Source organism: Cottoperca gobio, chromosome 6 (assembly GCF_900634415.1).
Source record: "Cottoperca gobio chromosome 6, fCotGob3.1, whole genome shotgun sequence".
NCBI classification, from domain to species: domain Eukaryota; kingdom Metazoa; phylum Chordata; class Actinopteri; order Perciformes; family Bovichtidae; genus Cottoperca; species Cottoperca gobio.
Window position 1 is genome coordinate 10201658 of NC_041360.1, and position 26408 is coordinate 10228065.

Genomic DNA, 26408 nt, shown 5'->3' on the forward strand with positions numbered 1-26408 from the left:
CAGAGTCTTCCCCCACCCCTTGATCCAACTCACCACCAGATGGTGATCAGTTGACAGCTCCGCCCCTCTCTTCACCCGAGTGTCCAAAACATGCGGCCTCAGATCAGATGATACGATTACAAAATTGATCATTGACCTTTGGCCTGGTACCACGTACACTTATGAGCATCCTTATGTTCGAACATGGTGTTTGTTATGGCCATTCCATGACTAGCACAGAAGTCCAACAACAAATGACCGTTCGGGTTTAGATCAGGGAGGCCCTCCCTCCCAATCACGCCTCTCCAGGTGTCTCCATCGTTCCCCACGTGTGCGTTGAAGTTTCCCAGCAAGATTACGGAGTCCCCTACTGGAGCCCCCTGCAGGACTCCATTCAGGGTCTCCAAGAAGGCCGAATACTCCAAACTGCGGTTTGGGGCATAGGCACAAACAACAGTCAGAGTTTTCCCCCCCATAACCCGAAGGCGTAGGGAGGCGACCCTTTCGTCCACCGGGGTAAACTCCAACGTAGCGGCGCTCATCCGGGGACTTGTGCGTATCAGCACCCCGGCCCGACGCCTCACACCTTGGGCAACTCCGGAGAATAATAGAGTCCAACCCCTATCCAGGAGTACGGTTCCAGAGCCAGGACTGTGCGTAGAGGTAAGCCCCACCAGATCCAACTGGTAGCGCTTCATCTCCCGCACTAGTTCCGGCTCCTTCCCCCACAGAGAGGTGACGTTCCACGTCCCCAGAGCCAGCCTTTGCTGCCCGGGTCTGGTCCGTCGAGGCCCCTGACCATCACTGCCACCCGTGTGACAGCGCACCCCACCCCAGCGGTTTTTCCCATGAGTGGTGGGCCCACAGGATGGATGTATGGGAGGCACCACGTAGCTACGTGGGGCCCCAGGCTTACTCCGGGCAGGGTCTCTCCTTTCCTTTCCCTTTTTTTCATGAAGTCGTTTTAAACCGTTCTTAGTCTGGCCCCTCACCTGAGACCAATTTGCCTTGGGAGACCCTACCAGGAGCACTAGGCTCCAGACAACACAGCTCTTAGGTTCATAGGGACACACAAACCTCTCCACCACGATACGGTGATGGTTCCCAGAGAGGCCTCTTCTATACAATATATATAGTAGAAGGTCCCTGCTCCACCTCTACATCAGTTTGGGAGTCCTTGGCCTGAAAAACATTGAAAACCCCTGCGCTATAGCTTTTAACTTTTGTAGATGTTTATCCTGTCCCAAAACACACTCAAGTGTAGATGATGTACTTGCCACAGTCAGTAGTTTTTTTCCCTGGCTCTAAATGTGTTTATTTTCTCCCTCATCTTGTATTTATCCTGCGCTCACAGAGCCTGAAGTAGTCGGATATATCTCTGTCACTAAAATCACAACATCCTCTATATCTGTGATGTGGATTAAACCAGAGGGAAGCTGCTCTTCCTATAAAGTACACTGGACTGATGGAAATGTGACTTTTCGTGACCATGTGACTGAAACAAATGTAAACATTAGTAACCTGACTGCTGGTGTCCAGTATGACATAACTGTTACTGCAGTGGCAGATGATGGCAGGACTGAAGGACACAGTGCTGCAATTTCTCAATACACAAGTAAGTAATCATTTAGATGTGGTTCCTAAAGTCAGGTAGTGAGAGTCTGCTGAAGACATCTGTGAGAGAAGACTGTCTGCAGTGATCACAAGCAGGTTGATACTCTGAGGTTACTGTAAGAGAAGTCCAGATGTAGAATAACAAGTCCTCTCAAAGGAGAAGTGGTTGACTGAGGTTTGGGCAGCAGCTACAGTGATGCTGTTGTTGTACTGGACCATGGTGAAGACAAGAGAGCTCACCTGTGAAGCAAAGCTCTGGATTGTTGTTGTCTCCTTCTGTTTTTGCTAAACAGCTTTGTCAAAAAGTCTGTTTAGACAAGAATGATGTCATTGATACAGCAGTTGAAATTAGGTTTCTCCACAGGGCGACTTGCCTCATGTTTAGGGTGAGAGATCCAAGAAAATCTTTATGTCAAACTGCTGTTACTCTGTTGTATCAGAAGTCAGATGAGGGGCTTTGATCACTTGTTAAAGATGACGCTGAGTGTCGGCCTTAAGAAGTGTGACTGTACAAACATGTTAGATGGACTTCCAGCTGCATGGAAACAGCTTGATAACATTTGTGGGATGACATGGCTCTGGTTGCACTGTTACTATCGTGACTTTGACTCAAAGAAGAATTTGCTTGATGAAATTATTTAAAAAACGGTTAATTTCCCTATTTAACACCTTTTCCCTCACAGAGCCTGAAGTCGTCAGAAACCTCACTGTTGGTGAAATCACAACATCCTCTATATCTGTGAAGTGGATTAAACCAGAGGGAAGCTGCTCTTCCTATAAAGTACACTGGACTGATGGAAATGTGACTTTTGAAGACCATGTGACTGAAACAAATGTAAACATTAGTAACCTGACTGCTGGTGTCCAGTATGACATAACTGTTACTGCAGTGGCAGATGATGGCATGACTGAAGGACACAGTGCTGCAATTTCTCAATACACAAGTAAGTAATCATTTAGATGTGGTTCCTAAAGTCAGGTAGTGAGAGTCTGCTGAAGACATCTGTGAGAGAAGACTGTCTGCAGTGATCACAAGCAGGTTGATACTCTGAGGTTACTGTAAGAGAAGTCCAGATGTAGAATAACAAGTCCTCTCAAAGGAGAAGTGGTTGACTGAGGTTTGGGCAGCAGCTACAGTGATGCTGTTGTTGTACTGGACCATGGTGAAGACAAGAGAGCTCACCTGTGAAGCAAAGCTCTGGATTGTTGTTGTCTCCTTCTGTTTTTGCTAAACAGCTTTGTCCAAAAAGTCTGTTTAGACAAGAATGATGTCATTGATACAGCAGTTGAAATTAGGTTTCTCCACAGGGCGACTTGCCTCATGTTTAGGGTGAGAGATCCAAGAAAATCTTTATGTCAAACTGCTGTTACTCTGTTGTATCAGAAGTCAGATGAGGGGCTTTGATCACTTGTTAAAGATGACGCTGAGTGTCGGCCTTAAGAAGTGTGACTGTACAAACATGTTAGATGGACTTCCAGCTGCATGGAAACAGCTTGATAACATTTGTGGGATGACATGGCTCTGGTTGCACTGTTACTATCGTGACTTTGACTCAAAGAAGAATTTGCTTGATGAAATTATTTAAAAAACGGTTAATTTCCCTATTTAACACCTTTTCCCTCACAGAGCCTGAAGTCGTCAGAAACCTCACTGTCACTAAAATCACAACATCCTCTATATCTGTGAAGTGGATTAAACCAGAGGGAAGCTGCTCTTCCTATAAAGTACACTGGACTGATGGAAATGTGACTTTTCGTGACCATGTGACTGAAACAAATGTAAACATTAGTAACCTGACTGCTGGTGTCCAGTATGACATAACTGTTACTGCAGTGGCAGATGATGGCATGACTGAAGGACACAGTGCTGCAATTTCTCAATACACAAGTAAGTAATCATTTAGATGTGGTTCCTAAAGTCAGGTAGTGAGAGTCTGCTGAAGACATCTGTGAGAGAAGACTGTCTGCAGTGATCACAAGCAGGTTGATACTCTGAGGTTACTGTAAGAGAAGTCCAGATGTAGAATAACAAGTCCTCTCAAAGGAGAAGTGGTTGACTGAGGTTTGGGCAGCAGCTACAGTGATGCTGTTGTTGTACTGGATCATGGTGAAGACAAGAGAGCTCACCTGTGAAGCAAAGCTCTGGATTGTTGTTGTCTCCTTCTGTTTTTGCTAAACAGCTTTGGAGCTGCAACAATTAGTTGGTTAATTATATTATTAATAATTTAATTGAATACTTTAACAAGTAACAAGGCAAGTATTTTGATGATCAATTAATTGTTTTAAGTTTTTTTTGCAAGCATATTTAGTTATTTTAGCTATTAAAATGTCAAATGTATTTGTGTTCCTCTGCATGTTGGCACCATTATAAACGCTAAGTTGTTAAGAAATATAATATAAAAAAATAATAATACACGGTAGTATAGTATGGAAGAATTGGAAGTATGGCAGCAGGGTCCCACCCTTGCTGTACACAGCTTGGATGGTTCCTCGCTTCCCCCTCCTGAGGTGCCGGATGGTTTTCCAGAAGCACCTTGGTGCCGACCGAAAGTCCTTCTCCATAACTTCTCCGAACTTCTCCCACACCCGCTGCTTTGCCTCTGACATTGCAGAGGCTGCCGCCCTTCTAGTCTTTTGGTACCCTGCAACTGTTTCCGGAGTCCTACATACCCGGAAGGACTCCTTCTTCAGTCGGATGGCTTCCCTGACCACCGGGGTCCACCACGGTGTTCGAGGTTTACCGCCCCTTGAGACACCTAAGACCTTGAGACCACAGCTCATCACCGCAGCTTCAGCAATAGAGGTTTTGAACATCGCCAACTCAGGTTCAATGCCCCCAACCTCCACAGGGATATCTGAAAAGCTCCGCCGGAGGTGTGAGTTGAAGATCCCCAGGACAGGGGCTTCCTCCAGACGTTTCTAGTTCACCCGCACTACCCGTTTAGGTTTACCAGGTCTGTCCAGAGTCTTCCCCCACCCCTTGATCCAACTCACCACCAGATGGTGATCAGTTGACAGCTCCGCCCCTCTCTTCACCCGAGTGTCCAAAACATGCGGCCTCAGATCAGATGATACGATTACAAAATCGATCATTGACCTTTGGCCTGGTACCACGTACACTTATGAGCATCCTTATGTTCGAACATGGTGTTTGTTATGGCCATTCCATGACTAGCACAGAAGTCCAACAACAAATGACCGTTCGGGTTTAGATCAGGGAGGCCCTCCCTCCCAATCACGCCTCTCCAGGTGTCTCCATCGTTCCCCACGTGTGCGTTGAAGTCTCCCAGCAAGATTACGGAGTCCCCTACTGGAGCCCCCTGCAGGACTCCATTCAGGGTCTCCAAGAAGGCCGAATACTCCAAATTGCGGTTTGGGGCATAGGCACAAACAACAGTCAGAGTTTTCCCCCCCATAACCCGAAGGCGTAGGGAGGCGACCCTTTCGTCCACCGGGGTAAACTCCAACGTAGCGGCGCTCATCCGGGGACTTGTGCGTATCCCCACCCCGGCCCGACGCCTCACACCTTGGACAACTCCGGAGAATAATAGAGTCCAACCCCTATCCAGGAGTACGGTTCCAGAGCCAGGACTGTGCGTAGAGGTAAGCCCCACCAGATCCAACTGGTAGCGCTTCATCTCCGCACTAGTTCCGGCTCCTTCCCCCACAGAGAGGTGACGTTCCACGTCCCCAGAGCCAGCCTTTGCTGCCCGGGTATGGTCCGTCGAGGCCCCTGACCATCACTGCCACCCGTGTGACAGCGCACCCCACCCCAGCGGTTTTTCCCATGAGTGGTGGGCCCACAGGATGGATGTATGGGAGGCACCACGTAGTTTCTTCGGTCTGTGCCCGACCGGGCTCCGTGGCAAACCCGGCCACCAGGCGCTCGCTGTCCGGCCCTCCCTCTGGGACTGGCTCCAGACGGGTGCCCCAGGCTTACTCCGGGCAGGGTCTCTCCTTTCCTTTCCCTTTTTTTCATGAAGTCGTTTTAAACCGTTCTTAGTCTGGCCCCTCACCTGAGACCAATTTGCCTTGGGAGACCCTACCAGGAGCACTAGGCTCCAGACAACACAGCTCTTAGGTTCATAGGGACACACAAACCTCTCCACCACGATACGGTGATGGTTCCCAGAGAGGCCTCTTCTATACAATATATATAGTAGGAGGTCCCTGCTCCACCTCTACATCAGTTTGGGAGTCCTTGGCCTGAAAAACATTGAAAACCCCTGCGCTATAGCTTTTAACTTTTGTAGATGTTTATCCTGTCCCAAAACACACTCAAGTGTAGATGATGTACTTGCCACAGTCAGTAGTTTTTTTCCCTGGCTCTAAATGTGTTTATTTTCTCCCTCATCTTGTATTTATCCTGCGCTCACAGAGCCTGAAGTAGTCGGATATATCTCTGTCACTAAAATCACAACATCCTCTATATCTGTGAAGTGGATTAAACCAGAGGGAAGCTGCTCTTCCTATAAAGTACACTGGACTGATGGAAATGTGACTTTTCGTGACCATGTGACTGAAACAAATGTAAACATTAGTAACCTGACTGCTGGTGTCCAGTATGACATAACTGTTACTGCAGTGGCAGATGATGGCAGGACTGAAGGACACAGTGCTGCAATTTCTCAATACACAAGTAAGTAATCATTTAGATGTGGTTCCTAAAGTCAGGTAGTGAGAGTCTGCTGAAGACATCTGTGAGAGAAGACTGTCTGCAGTGATCACAAGCAGGTTGATACTCTGAGGTTACTGTAAGAGAAGTCCAGATGTAGAATAACAAGTCCTCTCAAAGGAGAAGTGGTTGACTGAGGTTTGGGCAGCAGCTACAGTGATGCTGTTGTTGTACTGGACCATGGTGAAGACAAGAGAGCTCACCTGTGAAGCAAAGCTCTGGATTGTTGTTGTTTTGCTAAACAGCTTTGTCCAAAAAGTCTGTTTAGACAAAAATGATGTCATTGATACAGCAGTTGAAATTAGGTTTCTCCACAGGACGATGTTTAGGGTGAGAGATCCAAGAAAATCTTAATGTCAAACTGCTGTTACTCTGTTGTATCAGAAGTCAGATGAGGGGCTTTGATCACTTGTTAAAGATGACGCTGAGTGTCGGCCTTAAGAAGTGTGACTGTACAAAGATGTTAGATGGACTTCCAGCTGCATGGAAACAGCTTGATAACATTTGTGGGATGACATGGCTCTGGTTGCACTGTTACTATCGTGACTTTGACTCAAAGAAGAATTTGCTTGATGAAATTATTTAAAAAACGGTTAATTTCCCTATTTAACACCTTTTCCCTCACAGAGCCTGAAGTCGTCAGAAACCTCACTGTTGGTGAAATCACAACATCCTCTATATCTGTGATGTGGATTAAACCAGAGGGAAGCAGTTCCTTCTATACAGTAAAGTGGACTGATGGAACAACTGACTCGACTGTTAATGCCACTGAAACAAACATAAATGTCACTGAGCTGACTCCTGGAGTGCAATACAGTTTTACTGTCATAGCAGTGGCTGGAGATATCAAGAGTGAAGTGTCTGAGATTGTTCACTATACAAGTAAGACCATGAATTACACTTTTGCTAATGACAGTGCTTATTTCTTATTCAGTGCATCATCCTTATCTGATGTTAAATTATTTTTATACTACTGTACATATATAGTGTAAAAAATGGGGTTCATAAACGGCAGATAAAAAAAAAGTATTAACAAACAATTTGGATGCATGTGGAGCTGCAACAATTAGTTGGTTAATTATATTATTAACAATTTAATTGAATACTTTAACAAGTAACAAGGCAAGTATTTTGATGATCAATTAATTGTTTTAAGTTTTTTTTGCAAGCATATTTAGTTATTTTAGCTATTAAAATGTCAAATGTATTTGTGTTCCTCTGCATGTTGGCACCATTATAAACGCTAGGTTGTTAAGAAATATAGTATAAAAAAATAATAATACACGGTAGTATAGTATGGAAGTATTGGAAGTATGGCATATGGATTACTTAAATGTATGATCACATTGCAATATTTGATGTTCTTCATCGTTCAAATAGGCATTTACAGCAAATATATGTATTTGATTTGTATTATGCCATTTCAAATTACGACTCATCATGAAGGGAGATTGTGTTTCTTTCACAATGCAATGACAAGGAATCAAACCACCTTTTACTTCTTTATTGTACAGAACCTGAAAAGCCTGAAAACATTTCGGTGACAGCACGAGGAACCGATTACTTGAACATCAGCTGGACTTTGCCAAACGGGAGGGTTGATCACTATGTGGTGAACATCACAAATGAAATATATTTGTATTGCAACGTAACAACAGTCACCACAGTCCTCTTTACTGATTTAAATCCTGGTAGACTGTTTTTTATCAACGTGATCGCTGTATCTGGAATCTTCAGTAAGATGTCTGATCAGTCTTCATTTGCCACTGGTAAGTTCATTCTAAGAGTTATTCATCTAACAATGTTTTGCAAGTGGATGTCATTTTTATTAAAGGGTTTAAACCATTAAAACCAATCAGACATGACTAACAACAGAAACACAAGTAATAAGTGTGTGTCTACCTGTTGTTCATACATCTTAGAGCCCACACCTCCTGGTTCCATCATCATCAGTCAGAGGACAAACTCTTCGCTCTTTCTGCAGTGGGCGACTCCTGCTTTGATGGAGGGGGCTCCAAACATCAGCTACCATATCACCTACCAGACTGACGGTGGCGAGGCACAAAATAAGAGCCCCTTGGTCAATCACACAGAGCTGTCCTCGCTTCTCTCTGGAACTTCCTACAATATAACCGTCGAAACTGTTGGACCCCAGAGTTTAAAGAGCAAAGCCAGTCATCATTCTGCTTTCACCTGTAAGTATAAGAGGGAGAAACCAAAGGACGTAGAAGTGTCTCTATTGCTGGAAGTCATTAAATTGATGTTGTAGTTTTTGCAATATTTGTATAACATCTGCCCAGCACGTACAGTAAGAATATTACTGTATATTACGTAACTTATTTTATAAATATATCATAAGTGATGTAAATCGCTTCTTATTTAAGTACTTTTTAATGAATATTTCCCTTGTTTGTCGTTTTTTCCAGTGCCCAACCCTGTGTTGAACCTTGTAGCCAGCCCTCAATCCAGCACCTCAGTAAAAGTGGAATGGTCACACCCGCAGGAAGCCCCGACGTATTACAAATACTTGGTTCAAACCTACAATTCTACAGGAGCACTGTTCAACACAACAGTCAGCAATAACAGCACTAATGTATCCAACCTGGAGCCAGGAACTAGATACAATATCAATGTCACAACGATAGCAGCAGCAGGAAGTGAATCCACGGTGGAACAGACATTCAGTTACACAAGTATGGGCTTACATTTAAACACTTGATGAAGCAATAATGGATTATGTACAATCAGAAACATCCTGTATACTGAAATTGATTAAAAACATCACAAAAATATATAATACCCTTGTTCTACCCTCTGCTGTATTTGCTGCAGTGCCCAAAGCAGTGACCAACCTCACGGTGGAGGATGTGAACACAACAGCCATCCGGCTGACGTGGCTCAGACAAAGTGATCATAAGCCTTTCTACTCCTACCTGGTGATAACACTCCAGGACGCCATGATGGTGCAGAATCATTCAACTGAGACTGAGACTTACACCTTCTTCAATCTGACCCCTGGGAAATTGTACACTTTTGATGTGTTCACAGTTGTAGAAGGGGTCAGGTCCACAGTGGAAAGCAAATTAAGTTACACAAGTATGTCATCAAAGCTTCTGAAATGTGTTTTTTCATGTATATATATATATAACATTATTAGTGGCTAAAGACATGAATTTGCTCAATCACAATTGCAGTCAGTAGCACTATTCAAAGGAATAATACGCAGTCATGTATTGACTGGGTCAATTGGCCGATTCTGGCAACTTGTTTCCATATATTATTGAATGTGCAATAATTTTGGACAATAATACATTTGTAATTTTCTGTGCCTTCACATTATCTGCCCCGAAGTAATTCTCTCAAATGTAATTTTGTTTAGAATACACTTTTACAATTTTGATTGTATGTACAATACATAATTTTATTACAATTATTAAATTCCGCCCAACCCAGTGTATTTCTTCCAGTTAATGTTGTGTTTTCAGGCAGAGCTAAAACTAAGTATTTTCTAAATGTATATTAACTAACATTTACATTTTGAAATCTTAAATTTTACAGAGCCTGGAGCAGTTTCTGACACGACTGCCACAGGAAGCACAACCAACATGTCAGTGAGCTGGACACCAGCCTTTGGGCAGGTGGACTCTTACACTGTCCTGCTGTACAGAGACGGGCAGTTGGTGGAAAACCGCACGGATCTGAGCAACGCTACAGTGAACGAACAGTTTCAGGACCTGACACCAGGAGTGCTTTACTGTGTGGTGGTGGTCACCAAGAGTGGACCTTTTGAGACTCAGAACTTACAGATTTGCAACGCCACTTGTGAGTTACATCGCGACTTATAAACCTACATACTACACGTACAAATTATACGCACTGTATATATTTTGACCAATGTTTATTTTAGAAATGCCTGAAGCGTTTGAATCGATCACTAACAAAACAGTATTCCTTATTCCTCCTGTTCAGTTCCCAACCCTCCTGGCCCCATCATGGTGGACTCTCAGACTGTGGATTCCATCAACTTCACCTGGCCCTTTCCGGAGGGCATGGACCAAAATCAGTACAACTTCAGTGTGTCCATCTTTAGCAGCTCTGTTCTGACTGGAAACAACTGGTTCCTGCTGGACAGCCTCCAGTCTGGAAGCCCCTACAGTATCTTCGTTACTACTGTAGGCGTGTTGAACTATGAGAGCACTGCAGTGACAGCAGAAAGCTATACCAGTGAGTGTGATCACACCAGGGCTATTATTATTCAGTCATTCTCAGTGTGGGTTTCTAGTTTATTTATTCATCTATTTACACATTTAATGTTTGAGTTTTGTTGTAATTTTCTGGTTTTGGTTCCCATTATTATTATGATTTGGTGATTGTGACATTCAAAAGAGATATTTTGTATATGTTTGCAAGCATTAGTATTTGAAAAATGCTTCACTTATACTCACTTTTGTGAACATTTACATATTTTTCCCAATTAGCGTTAGTTATATATTCTAAATGTTCCAAAAGTTAATACGATACTAAGTTTACTTCTGACTATTAGCTACTTTCACTTACCTTTTATTTTTGTTTTATTCATAACAATAACCTTTGTACACAAACAATATAACAAATGTATAGTGATATTATTTAACCTGGAAAAACAGATTCCTAATCTCAATTGGACTCTCCTGGTTAAATAAAGGTTAAATAAATAGAAGACTGCTTTATGAGCCAGATGGGTTTTATAACACAAAGGCCATTCAGAAGCACCAAGTGACATATTGAGCACTTAATTACTACAGATGATTGACTTTTCCCAAATCTGACACATGAAAACACACGTATCTGCATATCCACTGTATCTCATCTGTCTCATTTGCTCAGGACCATATCCTGTAACCATGCTGAGAGAGACGGACATCACCACAAATTCAGTGACCTTGGAGTGGGAACAGGCAGAGAACAAATCTCACTACTCATATGTGGTGCAGACCACCAACGGCTCCTTTTCTACATCTGAAACCGTCTTAAACGGACACATAATGATCCCTGGACTTCTTTCTGGGAGCAGCTACAGCTTCACTGTCACCACACAGACAGCAGATGACACTCAGGCAGTTAATGTGACAGTGTCCTACTTTACTCGTATGTATATATTCTATCCAAATTACTGTCTCTAAAGTATCAAAATGAACCCCGAACTAAATAATAAAACAACCAAAGTACATAACAACTAAATATTTTACCTAACATTGACAGAGTGTGTCATGAGAGATTATGTGCTTTATGATGATTAACAGGAAACACTTTCTGCTCTGTTTGTAGGTCCATATAGTATTGGACAGTTGGAAGCTGAAACATTAAACACAACTACTGTACGTCTGGTTTGGACGAAACCATTGGAGTACAAGACTGAATACAGATATCGGGTTGAGACTACAGGCTGTTGCTCTGAATCCCAAAACAAAACATTTGCAGGAGAAGTCGCAGAGATCTCCAAGCTCACTCCTGGGACCAACTTCACCTTCTGTGTTTTTGTCATGGCAGCGGATGGCATCGAAGGGAAAGCAAGAAGAACCTCTCAGTACACTAGTAAGACTCTTACCTGGTATTTCTGTATCTTTTATTTCAAATGGTCAAGGTGGGTGATCAGCTTTAATCCTTCCTCCTCTGCACATTAACAGAGCCTGAAACAGTGCAGCCCAGTATCTCCAACCAAGGCTCCAATAGTTCGATCCTAGTGTCATGGACTACACCTCCTGGGAAAGTGGAGAATTATAAGGTTTATCTAAACAACATTTCCACAGCTTTAGAGGAGGTAGAGCTCGACTCCAAAAATACCTCCTTTCTGTTTGAGGACGTGTCTGCTGGGAGGCTTTACACTGCTGTGGTAACCACATTTAGTGGACCCTTCAATGCATCATCTGGAGTCGTTAAGAATGCAACTTGTAAGTATGATACATTCGTTAGATTTTTAGCAGATTCATATTCAGTAACTCACATCCAATGTATCAAACAACAATTTATTGCATATACTTTACATCATTGTTTAAGTTTCCCAAAGCATGCTGTTAGGTTTTGTTTTGTTTTTGGATCGCCTATCTTCCAGGCACCCAAAGGCTTTCATTAAATCTACTTGACTTTTAAGCTTCGGGGACATTTTGGAATATACAACAGAGAAATATTGTTTGCCTTCATTTGTTTCTAATCAGGTTTACATGTGTCAGCATGTGGCAGTGCAATTGTGAGCACAGCTGATGCTCAAACCTTGATGGTGCTTTCAAGAACATGATAACGGCCTGCTCTCTGGTATCACACAGGTCACACAGGACAATGATACAAGAACACATTTTTTTGATACATTTTCAAATTAAGTCAGCTGTTATTGATTGGCTAAATAAATCCTATGACTATAAGATGTAAAAAATATTTGAGTGCTTCCTTTATAACATAAACATAGTTTCAAAACAGGGTCTGCTCGCAACTGCATTATTAGTGGTAGTATTTTTATTCATCGCACACTACACAATAAGTTTCAACAGTTTCAACAGTGCAAACAAAGTAAATAAGAGTGAGAGTTGTATGTATGTATCTATGTATGTATGTATGTATGTATGTATGTATGTATGTATGTATGTATGTATGTATGTATGTATGTATGTATGTATGCATGCATGCATGCATGCATGCATACATACATGTATGTATGTGTCTATGTGTGTGTATTTATATATATATATATATATATATATATATATATATATATATATATATATATATATATATATATATATGCCTATCCTACATTCTTATCAATTTATGCTACCCTCCAGAAATAAAAATAATCATAACATAACAATCGTTCACACATTATTTATAAATCAATCTTTTGAAAACCAAAGGTGAGTTACATTCCTAAATTTATGTTGACATTGTTCCATATGACACCATGATAACTAAGCTTCTCCCAAAAAATATTGGCAATGAACTATTTACTGTGATGGTCTCCACCTAATTATACATTTCTGCAAGGAAAATTTTCTATATACATAATAGAAAACTTGCAACACTATCATATAGCCATTTAAGCATTCATATTTTTGTTACTCTGCTTGTTGAAGTTCACATTCCATAATTTACCCCCCTCCAGTCCCTAACTCTCCCGGGACGATTGACATCCCGAAGAAGACAACCGGCTCCATTGACATCAGGTGGATGGAAGCTCCTCTGATGACCGGTGCATCGTTCTACTACCAGTTGACTAACCAATCACCCCAAAGAAGAGAAAGCATCAATACCACCAACACCTGTCATACCTTTGACTTCCTGCTTTCTGGGACTTCCTACAACATCTCCATAGCAACAGTGGGTCCGATGGGTTTTGAGAGTGAAAAGATTCAGATCAACATGGTGACTACAAGTAAGGCTTTCATTTATGTAAGCAAGCACAAAACACTTTCATGTTTCTGTCTCGTAACATTTACATCTAATAAATGTCTTTTAAACAATCAGGACCGTTTAGTGTGAAGTCTCTTACGGCTTCTACAGAAGAGGAGAAGATCACAGTCATGTGGGCCGTACCGGACGAATACAAGGAAAGCTATCATTACAATGTGACTTTGCAAAGCTCAGATGGGTTCATCAGTGATAGAATTATTAAAGAAAATGAGTTTAATATCGATGACCTGTTTCCTGGCAAACGTTATAATATTAGTGTCACCACTGAGACCTCTGATGGAACTAAAGGTGCTCCAACATGGATTTCCAGGTGCACAGGTAGGAGTCATAAAAGCCTACTCATTTCACATAGAGTTATTGCAATCAGATATTTTCTAAATTATTTTGTCTTCCAACTGAGCATGTATGAAAATTGTGGATCAATGTTATTGTTGGATGTTTTCCTAAAAATCATTCTTGTTTGATGCTACAGATGCAAGCCCAGTGAAAGACTTGAAATGTGAAGGTCCAAACACAAAAGATGCAGAAATCATCCTGAACTGGAATATACCCAAAGGCCAATACTCTGGCTTCAACGTCACTGTAAACAATGACCAGATCAACTCTCCACGCACCTGTTGTCAATACACTGTGTCCGACCTCCGGCACTATACTGAATACAATTTAACTATGGAGACTCAGAGCTGTGGACAACCCAGCACTCCTGTGCATCGTCGCTGCACGACAGGCATCACAAGTATGATGACATTATGTTACGTGAACATTAGAATTACATAACTGTTCCATGTAAATACTAATATGTTCAATATGGTTTTTGAGTAAAAAAACTTTTTTTTCTTCCAGATCCACCCATTCCAGAGAACTTTGAGACACTGGTGGTGGTGAGTACCATGGTATACAACAAGTTCATCCTTCAGATTGACTCCAGACTGCTGAACAGCACCAATGGGCCAATCACACATGTTGGAGTGCTGGTGACAAATAATCCCCCCGGTGGGTTTCTTTTTCTCTCCTTAAAAGAACACTTCACCCTAAAAATGACCAATTATATATCAATTACTCACCCCGTGTTACTTTAACTTTGTTTTTAATATTCCAACGAAGATTCAAATACAGATATTATTCTTTCTGTTTTTTGATTCTTCATTCACTGTGGAGGCATGCGAGAAAAACAAAGTTTAGAGGTAACACAGGTTACTAATTGATATAAAAATGATAATTTTGGGTGTGAAGTATTCCTTTAATTTCAGTTGTGTAATTATGTGGCGCGATCATTATCCATTAGTGCTAATGTGACCATTTGATGGGTATCAATTTATTCATGCCTACTCTAAGCAACTTTCCTATCAGGAGCAAATTACCATAATACCTGCTCTTCCAGATGAAACTTCTGATTGGACCAAGTATGTGGGGAAAACTTATAATCAGTGGAGGAAAAAGGACACTCCAGTATACCTGGCAACAGTCACAAAGAGGCTCTCCCAATCACGCAGTGGAGCGAATGATCTAACCATAGAAGTGGGAGATGAATCCAAATGGAACGGCTACACTAATGGTGCTTTGGATGCCAATGGAAAATACCAGTAAGAGCACAAACAATATTGTAAATAGCTGTGCAGAAGCAGACAATATAAAGTAGTAACTTCTCAATGATACATTTTTAAGATATTGAGAGATTAGGAACAAAAACAAGTCAAAGTGTATGATATGTGTAAATCTCTAAACTCATTTGTTCAATCCTGCAGATATGCTATTGTGTTGTTCACCAGTCTGACTTTGAAAAACAACCTTGTGGATGAAGCAGCGTCTCTGGTGTCAACAACAAACTTCTATCGTGTATTTTCACTCCCACAGAACCCAGGTACCAAATTTAGAACCAATGTTGTTGATAAGAAAATGCTGCCATAACGTGAGGAAATGCTCACCGGCCTCTTTCTTTGTCTTTCTTCTGTAATCTTTTTCAACATTGTAGCAATCATTGGCATTGCTATCGGAGTAACATTTGGAATTTTTTGCGTTCTCTTCATCATCCTTATCGGCTTCATAATCTACTGGAAAAGGTTTGTATTCGTTATCATCGTTAAAAAATAAAGTCAGTATGCACTCTGTGTACTCTAAACTCACCATTCATGTACTTGTAGGTTATCCACCAAAGACTCGTCAGACATCCAGATTCATTCCATGAGGTAAGGTTTTCATTTTACCATGTCATTATACGTCTAAAGTAAATGGAAAACAATTGTTTCTATAACATTTTGTCAACATTGCTTTTTCCTCTTTCTTATTCCAGAGCTAAAGTGTAAGTATAAATCCTTTACATTATGTATGATCAGATATATCAAATGTTACACGCTATGACAGGCAATGAAGAGGCAGTGGTTTACTGAACAAAACTTGTGACTCTTGTCTGACCTCTGGTGTCCATTTGAGCAGAAGTGTGGCTATGAGGGTGGAGGACTACGAGGCTTACTACAAGAAGCAGAAAGCAGACTCCGACTGTGGCTTTGCTGAAGAGTTTGAGGTGAAACATGAGCCGAATATTCTAGTAGTAGCAGGCAATTATTACAACAACAAAAAATACATCATTAATTGCCATTCGGACCAATATCAAAATGATATCCTATTATGAAGTTCATTCTACACAGATATAATCATCTCATTTAACAATTTAGGAAATATGATGTTTGTAAAATGCAATACCTTTGCCTGATACTTTTTTTGGTACTGCACATGCACCCGATTTTGGACATAAAGGGAGCCATCCAATCATTACGTTTTTTTCCTTTCTTCTCAAAGGACCTGAAGATTGTTGGTACAGCTCAGTTGAAAACAAATGCTGTGACATTGGAGAACAAGCCAAAGAACCGCTACAGCAATGTGCTTCCCTGTGAGTCACCTTAACAAATCCACCTCTGCTGCTCTAAACAATAACACCCCACACTCTTTCAACTACGTCATCGCCTATCATCCTGTATCTACCATCATTATCTCATTTATAATTCAACATTAAATCAAAAATTATCACACACAGTCACGCAGCAGTGCGGCCATACCTTTTTATATATAATAATACATTTTATTTAGAGGCGCCTTTCAGGACACTGAAACTTTGATATAACTTAAAGTAGTCAGTGTGCTGCTTGAATAACAGTATAGATTTATTGTCCTTTGAAAATTACTCAGTACACAGCTGTTAATGTCTAAACAGCTGGCAACAAAAGTGAGTACACCCCATAGTGAACATGTCTAAATTGTGCCCAAAGTGTCAATATTTTGTGTGACCACCATTGTTATCTAGCACTGCTTTAACCCTCCTGGGCATGGAATTCACCAGAGCTGCACAGGTTGCTTCTGGAATCTTCTTCCACTCCTCCACGACGACATCACGGAGCGCACGAATGTTGGACACCTTGCACTCCTCCACCTTCCTCTTGAGGATGCCCCACATGTGCTCAATTGGGTTTAGGTCTGGAGACATACTTGGCCAGTCCATCACCTTAACCTTCAGCTTCTTCAGCAAGGCCGTTGTCATCTTGGAGGTGTGTTTAGGGTCATTATCATGTTGGAAAACTGCCCTACGGCCCAGTTTCCGAAGAGAGGGGATCATGCTCTGCTGCAGGATGTCACAGTATATATTGGAATTCATGTGTCCCTCAATGAAATGCAGCTCCCCAGTGCCGGCAGCACTCATGCAGCCCCAGACCATGATGCTGCCACCACCATGCTTGACTGTAGGCAAAACACATTTGTCTTGGTACTCCTCACCAGGGTGCCGCCACACACGCCGGACACCATCTGACCCAAACAGGTTTATTTTGGTCTCATCAGACCACAGGACATGGTTCCAGTAACTCATGTTCTTGGATTCATTGTCTTCAGCAAACTGTTTGCGGGCTTTCTTATGCATCGGTTTCAGAAGGGGCTTCTGTCTGGGGCGACGGCCATACAAACCGATTTGATGCAGTGTGCGGCGTATGGTCTGGGCACTGACAGGCTGACATCCCACTTCTGCAACCTCTGCAGCAATGCTGGAAGCACTCGCACGTCTATTTTTGGAAACCAACCTCTGGATATGACGCTGAGCACGTGGACTCAACTTCTTTGGTCGACCCTGGCGAGGCCTGTTCCGAGTGGAACCTGTCCTGGAAAACCGCTGTATGATCTTAGCCACTGTGCTGCAACTCATTTTCATGGTGTTGGCAATCTTCTTATAGCCAAGGCCATCTTTGTGAAGCGCAATAATCCTTTTTTTCAGCCGCTCAGAGAGTTCCTTGCCATGAGGTGCCATGTTGTCCAGCATTCAGAGAGAATTGTGCCCAAAACACCAAATTTAACAGCCCTGCTTATCATTTACACCTGAATCCTTGTAACACTAACGAGTCACATGACACCAGGGCGGGAAAACAACATCATTGGGCACAATTAGGACATGTTCACTATGGGGTGTACTCACTTTTGTTGCCAGCTGTTTAGACATTAACAGCTGTGTACTGAGTAATTTTCAAAGGACAATAAATCTATACTGTTATTCAAGCAGCACACTGACTACTTTAAGTTATATCAAAGTTTCAGTAGGATAATGTTATCCCCTGAAAGGATATAACAGAATATTTGCAAAAATCTAAAGGGTGTACTCACTTTTGAGATATACTGTAGGTAAAACAGACAAGACAAAGTGTGGAGTGACGGAGTGAAAGGAGGATCTGTGATAGCAAGTTGATTGTGTTTTAGCGTGAGCAGGCCAGTTTAAACAGGTGGGTTTTGAGGTGGGATTTGAAAGTCGTAATGGAGTCAGACTGTTTGATATGTGGGGGCAGAGAATCCCAGTGCCTGGGCGCGGTGCAGCTAAAAGCCCTGGCTCTCATGGTGCTAAGGCGGGAGGTGGATACAGTCAGGAGTCCGGCTGAGGATGAGCGCAGGGAGCGGGAGTATTCCTGGAGGATATAGCACATTTTTCATTTCATTTACGCTCTTTTCTCACCTCCTAGATGACTCATCTAGGGTGAAACTCTCCATTATCCATGGGAGTCCATATGGTGACTACATCAATGCTAACTGCATGCCGGTGCGTACTGACACTCTTTAAAACAGCTCTCTGCCTCAGTCATTGCTTCAGTATCAGTAAACATCCTGATCATCATTCTTTTGCTTAATGGCATGTCATTCAACTTCATCCGCAGTCATGTTTGAAATAATTGAACAGGATGGATGTGTGTGGGGATGTTTTTTTTTTTTTAAAGGGTTACAACTCCAGGAAGGAGTATATCGCAGCTCAGGGTCCTTTGGCCAGCACAGTCAGCGATTTCTGGAGGATGATCTGGGAGCAGAACGTACAGACTCTGGTCATGCTGACACGCTGTAATGAACAGGGACGAGTGAGTGCGAACACAAACATGGCGCCCAGAAGCAACGCGCATGTTTACATACATGGACACACACTATTGTCAGACCGCATACTCTTGTATGTAATATTTCATCCTAAATGTAATCAGTAATCATATTCCATGAATGCATCCCTGAAGTAAAGATGTTGGAGAGTTAATGCATTACAATTGGTTAATTCATTGAATGAACCACCTGTACATTTATCCAGATAGTAAGAGAGAGAATTATATCAACAGTGTGATATATTTCTACATCTCACACAGTGTATTCTTAAACATTTTATATGAAGCAAAAACAGCCAAGTCAATGCATAACCATAAGAATTATCATAAGCATTGCAGAATTTAGTATGCCAAAATGTATCTTTTTAAATAAAAACTAAAACAAGCTGTACAGCTGATTGACACAAATATTGTAGAGTTGCCTTGCTGCTTCAAAAATCTCATAAAATAACATTTCTCCTTAGAATGTACCTTTACTGTAAATACTTATGTTTCCAAATGTTTCTATATTCTGAATATAAATTCTGAGTACTGCAACTGAACAATTGTCTGTTCCAGGTTAAATGTGAGCAATATTGGAATAATGGCACCAAGCACTTTGAAAACATCACTGTGACAACAACCTCTGAAATATCACTTGAAGACTGGACCATCAGGGACTTTGACATTAAAAACGTAAGTGTCGAGATGTTACATATACCGTCGAAACATGATTGAACAAATAACACTACTGAACACCTGTCAATAATCTGATGAGTCTGATAAAAAAGGCACATTGCATTAAAACGTGTATCCTTGCAACCAATAAATTGTCATTTAAAAAAAGGGTGTGTGCTCCAGTTACCTTCTGAGCAAAGGCACTGTGATCTAACTTGTCAATAATTGTGAAAATGTGTTTCTCTGCAACACAGCCTGTGTCTGTAATTTGATGAGATCACACACTCCATACACTTTGATTATTTTGAGTTTGTGTGCATGTTCGTCCTTCAGGTGAAAACAGCAGAGACCCGTTCAGTGCGTCAGTTCCACTTCACAGTCTGGCCAGATCACGGGGTACCACAAACCACCGAGCTCCTTATCGGCTTCAGACACTTGGTCAGAGAGCACATGAACCAATACTCCAGACACTCTCCCACTGTGGTCCACTGCAGGTCCGACAGAACCCACGCACGCAATGTAATTCTACAGAACAGAAATGACAAAAAGATTAATCTGATATTCTGTCTTTCTCTCCTCTTTCCCTCTTCTGTGTGTCTACGTCGTCTACACTCAGTGCTGGTGTTGGACGCACAGGTACCTTCATAGCCATCGACAGTTTGATCTTCCAGATTGAAAGGGAAAATATTGTGGATGTTTACGGCATCGTCCACGATCTGCGCATGCACCGGCCCCTTATGGTGCAGACAGAGGTAAGACACAGTCTCGTTTTGGTTTTGGTTTTGTGCATGAAATAAATGAAGGGTGTATATGAAGTGTGCTGCAGCTCAGTTAACTTTTATATTTGATGTTCCTGCAGGACCAGTATGTGTTCCTAAACCAGTGTGCCATAGACATCATCAGATCAAGAACTGGAACCAATGTGGATCTAATCTACCAAAACACCGCTGCACTCTCTATATACGAGAACGTAGAACCAAAAAAAGGTTACCCCAAAAAAGGGTACCACAATGCATAGGCCAGAGAAACCATTCAGGTTCTACTTCTCTCTTTGCTCTTAGCAAGAAACTGAGCAGACATTTGCAAAGGGAAAGCTTTTAACAGATTATGCTGTATTTATTTTTTATACTTGCCACACTTTTTGTTCAGCATCTTGTAGCTTTTTGGATTTAAACTTCTATTTTGCGGTATTTATTTGTTAAAAAAATATAGAATGTTTGATAATATGGAGATGTAGGGGACATAATCACTGACCAAAAATATTTGGATTATATGTACATTCAAACATAAAATTGGATTCTCTCTTATAACTGCAGATTTTTGTATTGCTCATTTTGTTCTTTACATGCTTGTTTCCTACTGTATATGACTTACTGATGATTACATTGTTTGCTCAGGTAACATGTTTGATGCTGTATAGGTATTTTCACAGACACTTTTGACGGAAAAACTTGTAACTAATTGAACCTTTGGAATTCCCTTGTATAAAGAATTGCTGGTGTGAATACTATGTGCCTTTTCAAAGCATGTACACTTTAGTGCCAATAGGTGGCACTCCATTATTTTGTCTTAAACTGTAAAAGACAAACAGGGACTGTTATGATATTACCTTGTTACAGGAACCTTACAATTAGGTTTCTCAATATATCATATTTTATTAAAGTTTTTCAGATAGTCCAGTCAATTCTTTTTGCACCTCTTAAGCCAATTTAAACTATTCAATGCCCTTTAATGACTTGTGTGTATTTGTTGTAGACATGTGTACGTGTATGCACTGTAGTGAGTAATGCACTGGATGCATTAGTCTTTCTGTACACTGTCCAAACTATCGAGATGTTTTTTTTTATTATCAGTATCGTTGATTACATTTTAGCCAGTGCTTTGTGAAAGATTTTGCTCTTCACCCCACATTTGATTGTTACAATTTTACTTTGATTATTTTGTTCTTCTTCTGATTTAATAAGGTAGCATTAAACAAAAGCTCAGGAACCTTTTGGTGGGGAGGTATGGTGTTAACAAACCCATACTGCATCAGTGTGTACTGTCAAGAACTTAGAGGTCACATCCATTGTTTTTGTTTTGTCATGTCCTTCTTTTCTACATTGTACATTCCTCAAAGAAACAACCATGTTATGTCACTTCCTGCTGCACATCCAGTCTGTCTATGGACATTTCCTGTGATGTTAAAATCACAAGAGGAGCTTTATTTTCAGCTTCTAAAGGGCAGAGCTTTCCATGAGGCGGGTATACTTTTTATTAGTTTTTTAAGATAATTGATGCGTGTGGTTAGTCTGTAGAATATATAAGTCTATGTTTTATTTTTATTGTATCGTAATGTATTTAATGATTGAAAGCACTTAAGGAAAGAAGAATAGCAAATAGTCACAAAATTGTAGGATTGTTTTTTGGAATGCTTTATGAGATGCTTGCTGGTACAATGCAAATAAATGTAAATCAAATTTGTGTACCCTTCAATAAAATGAAACAAAATGGGATTAAAGTGGCTGTTATTACATTTTTACCCCACATTTGTGATGGGTTATTTAGTGTGTGCATGGTTTGAATCAGTGTGTAAGTGAGTGCAGCTCAAACCTGTCCTGTACTAGAACCCACTAGCTTAAAAGACGTTCGCTCTCACCATAATGTTATCATCATTTTTGATAATATTACAAATCTCCAAGATGATGTCACTCAGAATATGCTACTTCTTGTGTTGTGTAACATTTAGCCAGCTAATATCATTAAATCATACCTTGCACAATATGTTTGACAGCTACACTAGAACCTGTACTGCTGATACCTTTATTATGCAAATAGTTTCTGAATTTCTGCAGTCAAATGGAAAGATCAAATGAAACAAACAACAGAATATGCTGCATGCTGCAGAGGAGGACTGAACTGGCACACCTTTGCATTATTCAGAGCAACTTTGAGGTTGCAGGTAGTTAAGTGCACCGTCAAGAGACAAATAAATAATGCAATTTCTGTTTCTTCATAAGGAAAAAGCTTTTTACACTGAGACTTCAAAAAGTTATAATTGTACAGCTCAGATGAGGCCTATACTTGGGGGATTTGCTGCAACATGGAGGTGTTTGTAAGGGCTATTATTTTCACACAGTGGGCACTCCTGGCATGGTGGTAGTATACGATTTTGTCAACGTGTCAGCTTCAATAAGCCTGATATTTCTCACTCATCATCCTGTTCCATGTCTCTCAGATCCACAAGTTAGATCTAAAAATAGATGTGGCATTTGAATGCCTCCTAGTTTCCTATGCTGTGTGTTGCAATAATAGGTATACAGGGAGATGGAACTGTTATGACAGCAATGACACGTTCATAAACAAAGTTAAAATAGGACAAAAGATAACTGGGTGGTCCACATGTAATGATGAGCTCAAATGCTTTTGTGCCAGACAGTAAATCCACCATAATGGATTACACCAGGATATTTCCAATTGAGGTGATAATGTTTTTTTAATCTGTCTTTAAAAACACAAGAAAACAAGTATATAAATTGTATCCTACTGTACACTTCTACTTCTCGTTTTCAGATAAATATATTGTCCTCTTATTCCACTGCATGTACAGTATCTAACAGGTATAGTTACTAACTACTTTGCACAATACGATTGTGTGTATGAAACATGATCATCTTATAAAATGTGATGCATTGTTATAGATTAAACTAATCAACAGTATTTACAATGCTAAAAATTAAAACTACAGCTTTGACAGTAAAACTCTACTTATATGTTAAGGCATCAGTAATAATAATAATCCAATAAAATGATATATAATACTGATAGCCTAATGAGTACGTTTACTTTTGGTACTTTACATACATGTTGCTAATAATACTTCTGTAATTATACTTGATAAAAAAAAATACTATGCATTACTTGTATGTATTTTGCATGCATTTTTACACTGCGTAGTGCTATATTTAATGAAGATTACAATCTTAATACTTTTACCATTTTGAAATACACTGTCCAATACGTCTTGAACTATTCTTGTCCCACTGATGGGTTAGATGTTTAAATGATAATCTTGACAAGTTGTAAATACACTACAACATCTCAACAAATGGGCTTTAATACTCCATATGTGATAGTGCAAATGTATGATAATGTTTGCTCTTGTCGCATAACTACCTCATCTACATGGTTAATATTAACAATACAGTTCCGTGCAGCAGGTGTTGTACTCTGCTGCAGCCACAGGTGTCGCCAGGGCTCCCTGTGTAGCAGCAGCAGCAGCCAGATGAACCGCAGCAGGAGGATCCAGTCCACTCCACACTCTCCATGTTGAAACTTCTCCTCCTGCCGACTCCTACCGTCCGCCACAGCCCGCCTGCTGTTCCCCTCAACCCTGCTATCTCACACAGTCCCGTGCTATGACGCTGGTTTGGGAAGCAAGCTCGGAAACAACTGTATGAGCGCCACGCTGGTCGACACAGAGTAAGTTTTAACACGTAACTGCTCTATTACTACACCACGCCAACACGTCGAGAAAGATAACTTGCTATTTTTAGCGAACGTTACTTGTATAATTGAACGTATATTTAATGTGCTAACTTACGCTAGCTAGCGGAGCTCAGATAGCATTAACTGGTAAAATGTGGAGGATTTGCTTTTTCCGGACGGTAGTTGTGAGGGTCCTAACGTCGCAATATTTGGAGGAATTTGGTCAGTGGGGGTAGTAACGTTATCTGTGTCTATATGGTGTGCCTTCTGGCCGGGTAGTGGTTAATGTTACACGCTAGCTACCTAAAGTAAACCCTCATCCCCACGTTAGCCAACCATGCCCCATGCGGCTGCATCTTGGCTGTCACTTGTTTGCATGGCAACCCTGAACCTAACCGAGGTGTAGGGTGCCTGTGGCAAGCAAGGGCAAGCACCTCTGTATTAAATCCTCGTATGTATTCGTTTTACCTTCCTGCTTTCAACTGCTTCAAGTAACGATGAACTGCATTGGTACATTGGACCAATCAAACATGGATAACGAAACCCTTTATTACACGGTAAGTGGCAGAGCGATCACCAGAGGAATAACCATAAGGATTAATGCTGCTTCCCAACAACCTCCATTACTCAAAGGAGTACTCCGTTCATCGTCGTGATGACATGCAGGGCGCGACGTGCAGTATGTAACGTTAAGACATAATGCAGTGTGTAGATGATTCAAAGGAGAGCGTTGTGGGGCTGGTAGACATTTAAATGTCAAATGCCGGTATATGCAGTGCAGGCCAAGAAATCTTCAGCAAGATTCAACCCCAGTGTTTCTGAAGTAATGCCAAAGCTGTAACCTTTGACATGTGTTCACTACAAGCACATTTATGACCGTCAACAATCTTTTCTGCAGAGACCTTTCTCAATGGATATAGAGAACAATGGTTAATATTGAGTTGATATATGGATTCAATCAACGATCCAATATTATTGATGCAAAGTTAAAACATGGATACATATCATCATCTCTAGTATACGCCTTTATTTTGAAATTCCCATGGCAGTGTGTATTACCATCCAAGTGCACCTCCTTCCTACAGAGACCAGTCATAAAATTGTCAAATCATATTTTAGTTGCTATAAATGTAACTGATTGTGTTTAATGGTCATATGATATCGTCTCATATTGATCCTAGGCCCCTGAATTGAATCTATAATATCCTATCATGATTAAACTTGTGATTTAGACCCCTACTTAAAGAGTTAAGTGTCCTTGTAAGTAGAGCTACATTAATAAATTGGCCATTATTGGCTTATTACAGACAGTATATAAGTAACAAAAAAAGTGTGTCTATTACATAGCTTGTCTACTAGCACTGAGAACTGAGAAGTTTAGCTTTCAACTGCAAAATGTCCTGCTCAGTACATATCCAAGTCAACAACAAAAAAGCTAATTCAAAGGATCCTTATCAAAAATGTGTGTTTATGTAATACAAATAACCATCAACTAATATAGCATTGTCAGGTTTTTTAAACTCTTATATACTGACATTGGTGTTAACCTAAAAAATCCAGAATGGGTCAGTTTATACTTGTGACATTTGATCTAGGAAAGATAAGATAATGACTAAATGGAGATTTTACAGTGCCATATAGCCTCATCCATATCTGTCTATTCCCAGTGCAGACAAAGATAGAAGAGCTCATCATCTTTAATCGTGTGGTATTATGTTGAGTTGGGCTTTGCCAGAGATGAGAATAGCATAGAAGTGCACTTTAGTTAATATTTAAAAGGGTTACTGGAATGTGTCACTCAAAACACTGGGGGAAAAAAAGGCTCAAAAGAAGGCTATCCGAGCACCAGAGGAAATGATTACCAGAGGAGTGAAATGTTGGGAGATGTTTTGGAAATTGCAGCTGAGTGAGAAGAGACAGTTTAACAGTTTGCCTCTTGTTCCCCAAGTTTTCTTTCTGTCAACGCTCTGCAAAGTCGTTGCATTGTTGTCTCAGTGTTTTTGTCTGTACTTTTAGTTGACTCCATCTTTCACAGTGGGTTGTGCAGAACAATGAAGGCCTGATATCCAGTATTAGGATTCTCTGTCAGACTGGCACTGGGCAAAAAATTGATCTGATATTGAATGACCGCAAAATGTCAGGAAATAGGTCACGAGATCAATAACAACAGACTAGTCCTATTTCCATAT

The 26408-nt window shown here is 40.9% G+C and overlaps 2 protein-coding genes across 8 annotated transcripts in view; both read left to right on the plus strand.

Moving 5' to 3' along the window:
* LOC115010159 (receptor-type tyrosine-protein phosphatase eta-like) overlaps positions 1-22252 on the plus strand; it is a 33596-nt gene extending 11344 nt beyond the window's left edge. For 3 of the 5 annotated variants that reach the window (XM_029434616.1, XM_029434614.1, XM_029434619.1), the window contains 31 exons: positions 1334-1594; positions 2277-2537; positions 3221-3481; positions 5972-6232; positions 6896-7150; positions 7783-8037; positions 8191-8463; positions 8695-8961; positions 9101-9364; positions 9827-10090; positions 10238-10492; positions 11135-11395; positions 11576-11842; positions 11935-12198; positions 13401-13670; positions 13763-14026; positions 14181-14444; positions 14552-14701; positions 15090-15291; positions 15454-15569; positions 15681-15768; positions 15850-15894; positions 15999-16007; positions 16142-16229; positions 16505-16595; positions 18697-18773; positions 18949-19083; positions 19654-19770; positions 20086-20246; positions 20369-20504; positions 20612-22252. In XM_029434616.1, coding sequence (XP_029290476.1) covers positions 1334-1594; positions 2277-2537; positions 3221-3481; positions 5972-6232; positions 6896-7150; positions 7783-8037; positions 8191-8463; positions 8695-8961; positions 9101-9364; positions 9827-10090; positions 10238-10492; positions 11135-11395; positions 11576-11842; positions 11935-12198; positions 13401-13670; positions 13763-14026; positions 14181-14444; positions 14552-14701; positions 15090-15291; positions 15454-15569; positions 15681-15768; positions 15850-15894; positions 15999-16007; positions 16142-16229; positions 16505-16595; positions 18697-18773; positions 18949-19083; positions 19654-19770; positions 20086-20246; positions 20369-20504; positions 20612-20770 — 6041 coding nt within the window. In that variant the 3' untranslated portion in view covers positions 20771-22252. The remainder of the gene's footprint in view (positions 1-1333; positions 1595-2276; positions 2538-3220; positions 3482-5971; positions 6233-6895; positions 7151-7782; positions 8038-8190; positions 8464-8694; positions 8962-9100; positions 9365-9826; positions 10091-10237; positions 10493-11134; positions 11396-11575; positions 11843-11934; positions 12199-13400; positions 13671-13762; positions 14027-14180; positions 14445-14551; positions 14702-15089; positions 15292-15453; positions 15570-15680; positions 15769-15849; positions 15895-15998; positions 16008-16141; positions 16230-16504; positions 16596-18696; positions 18774-18948; positions 19084-19653; positions 19771-20085; positions 20247-20368; positions 20505-20611) is intronic. The other 2 variants (XM_029434618.1, XM_029434615.1) reach the window with 2 other exon arrangements.
* A 1807-nt stretch (positions 22253-24059) lies between these two features.
* The window catches only part of osbpl5 (oxysterol binding protein-like 5), a 45407-nt gene continuing 43058 nt past the window's right edge, over positions 24060-26408 (plus strand). For all 3 annotated transcript variants that reach the window (XR_003832391.1, XR_003832392.1, XM_029434090.1), the window contains exon 1: positions 24060-24213. The gene's annotated coding sequence lies outside the window, so the exon portion shown is untranslated. The remainder of the gene's footprint in view (positions 24214-26408) is intronic.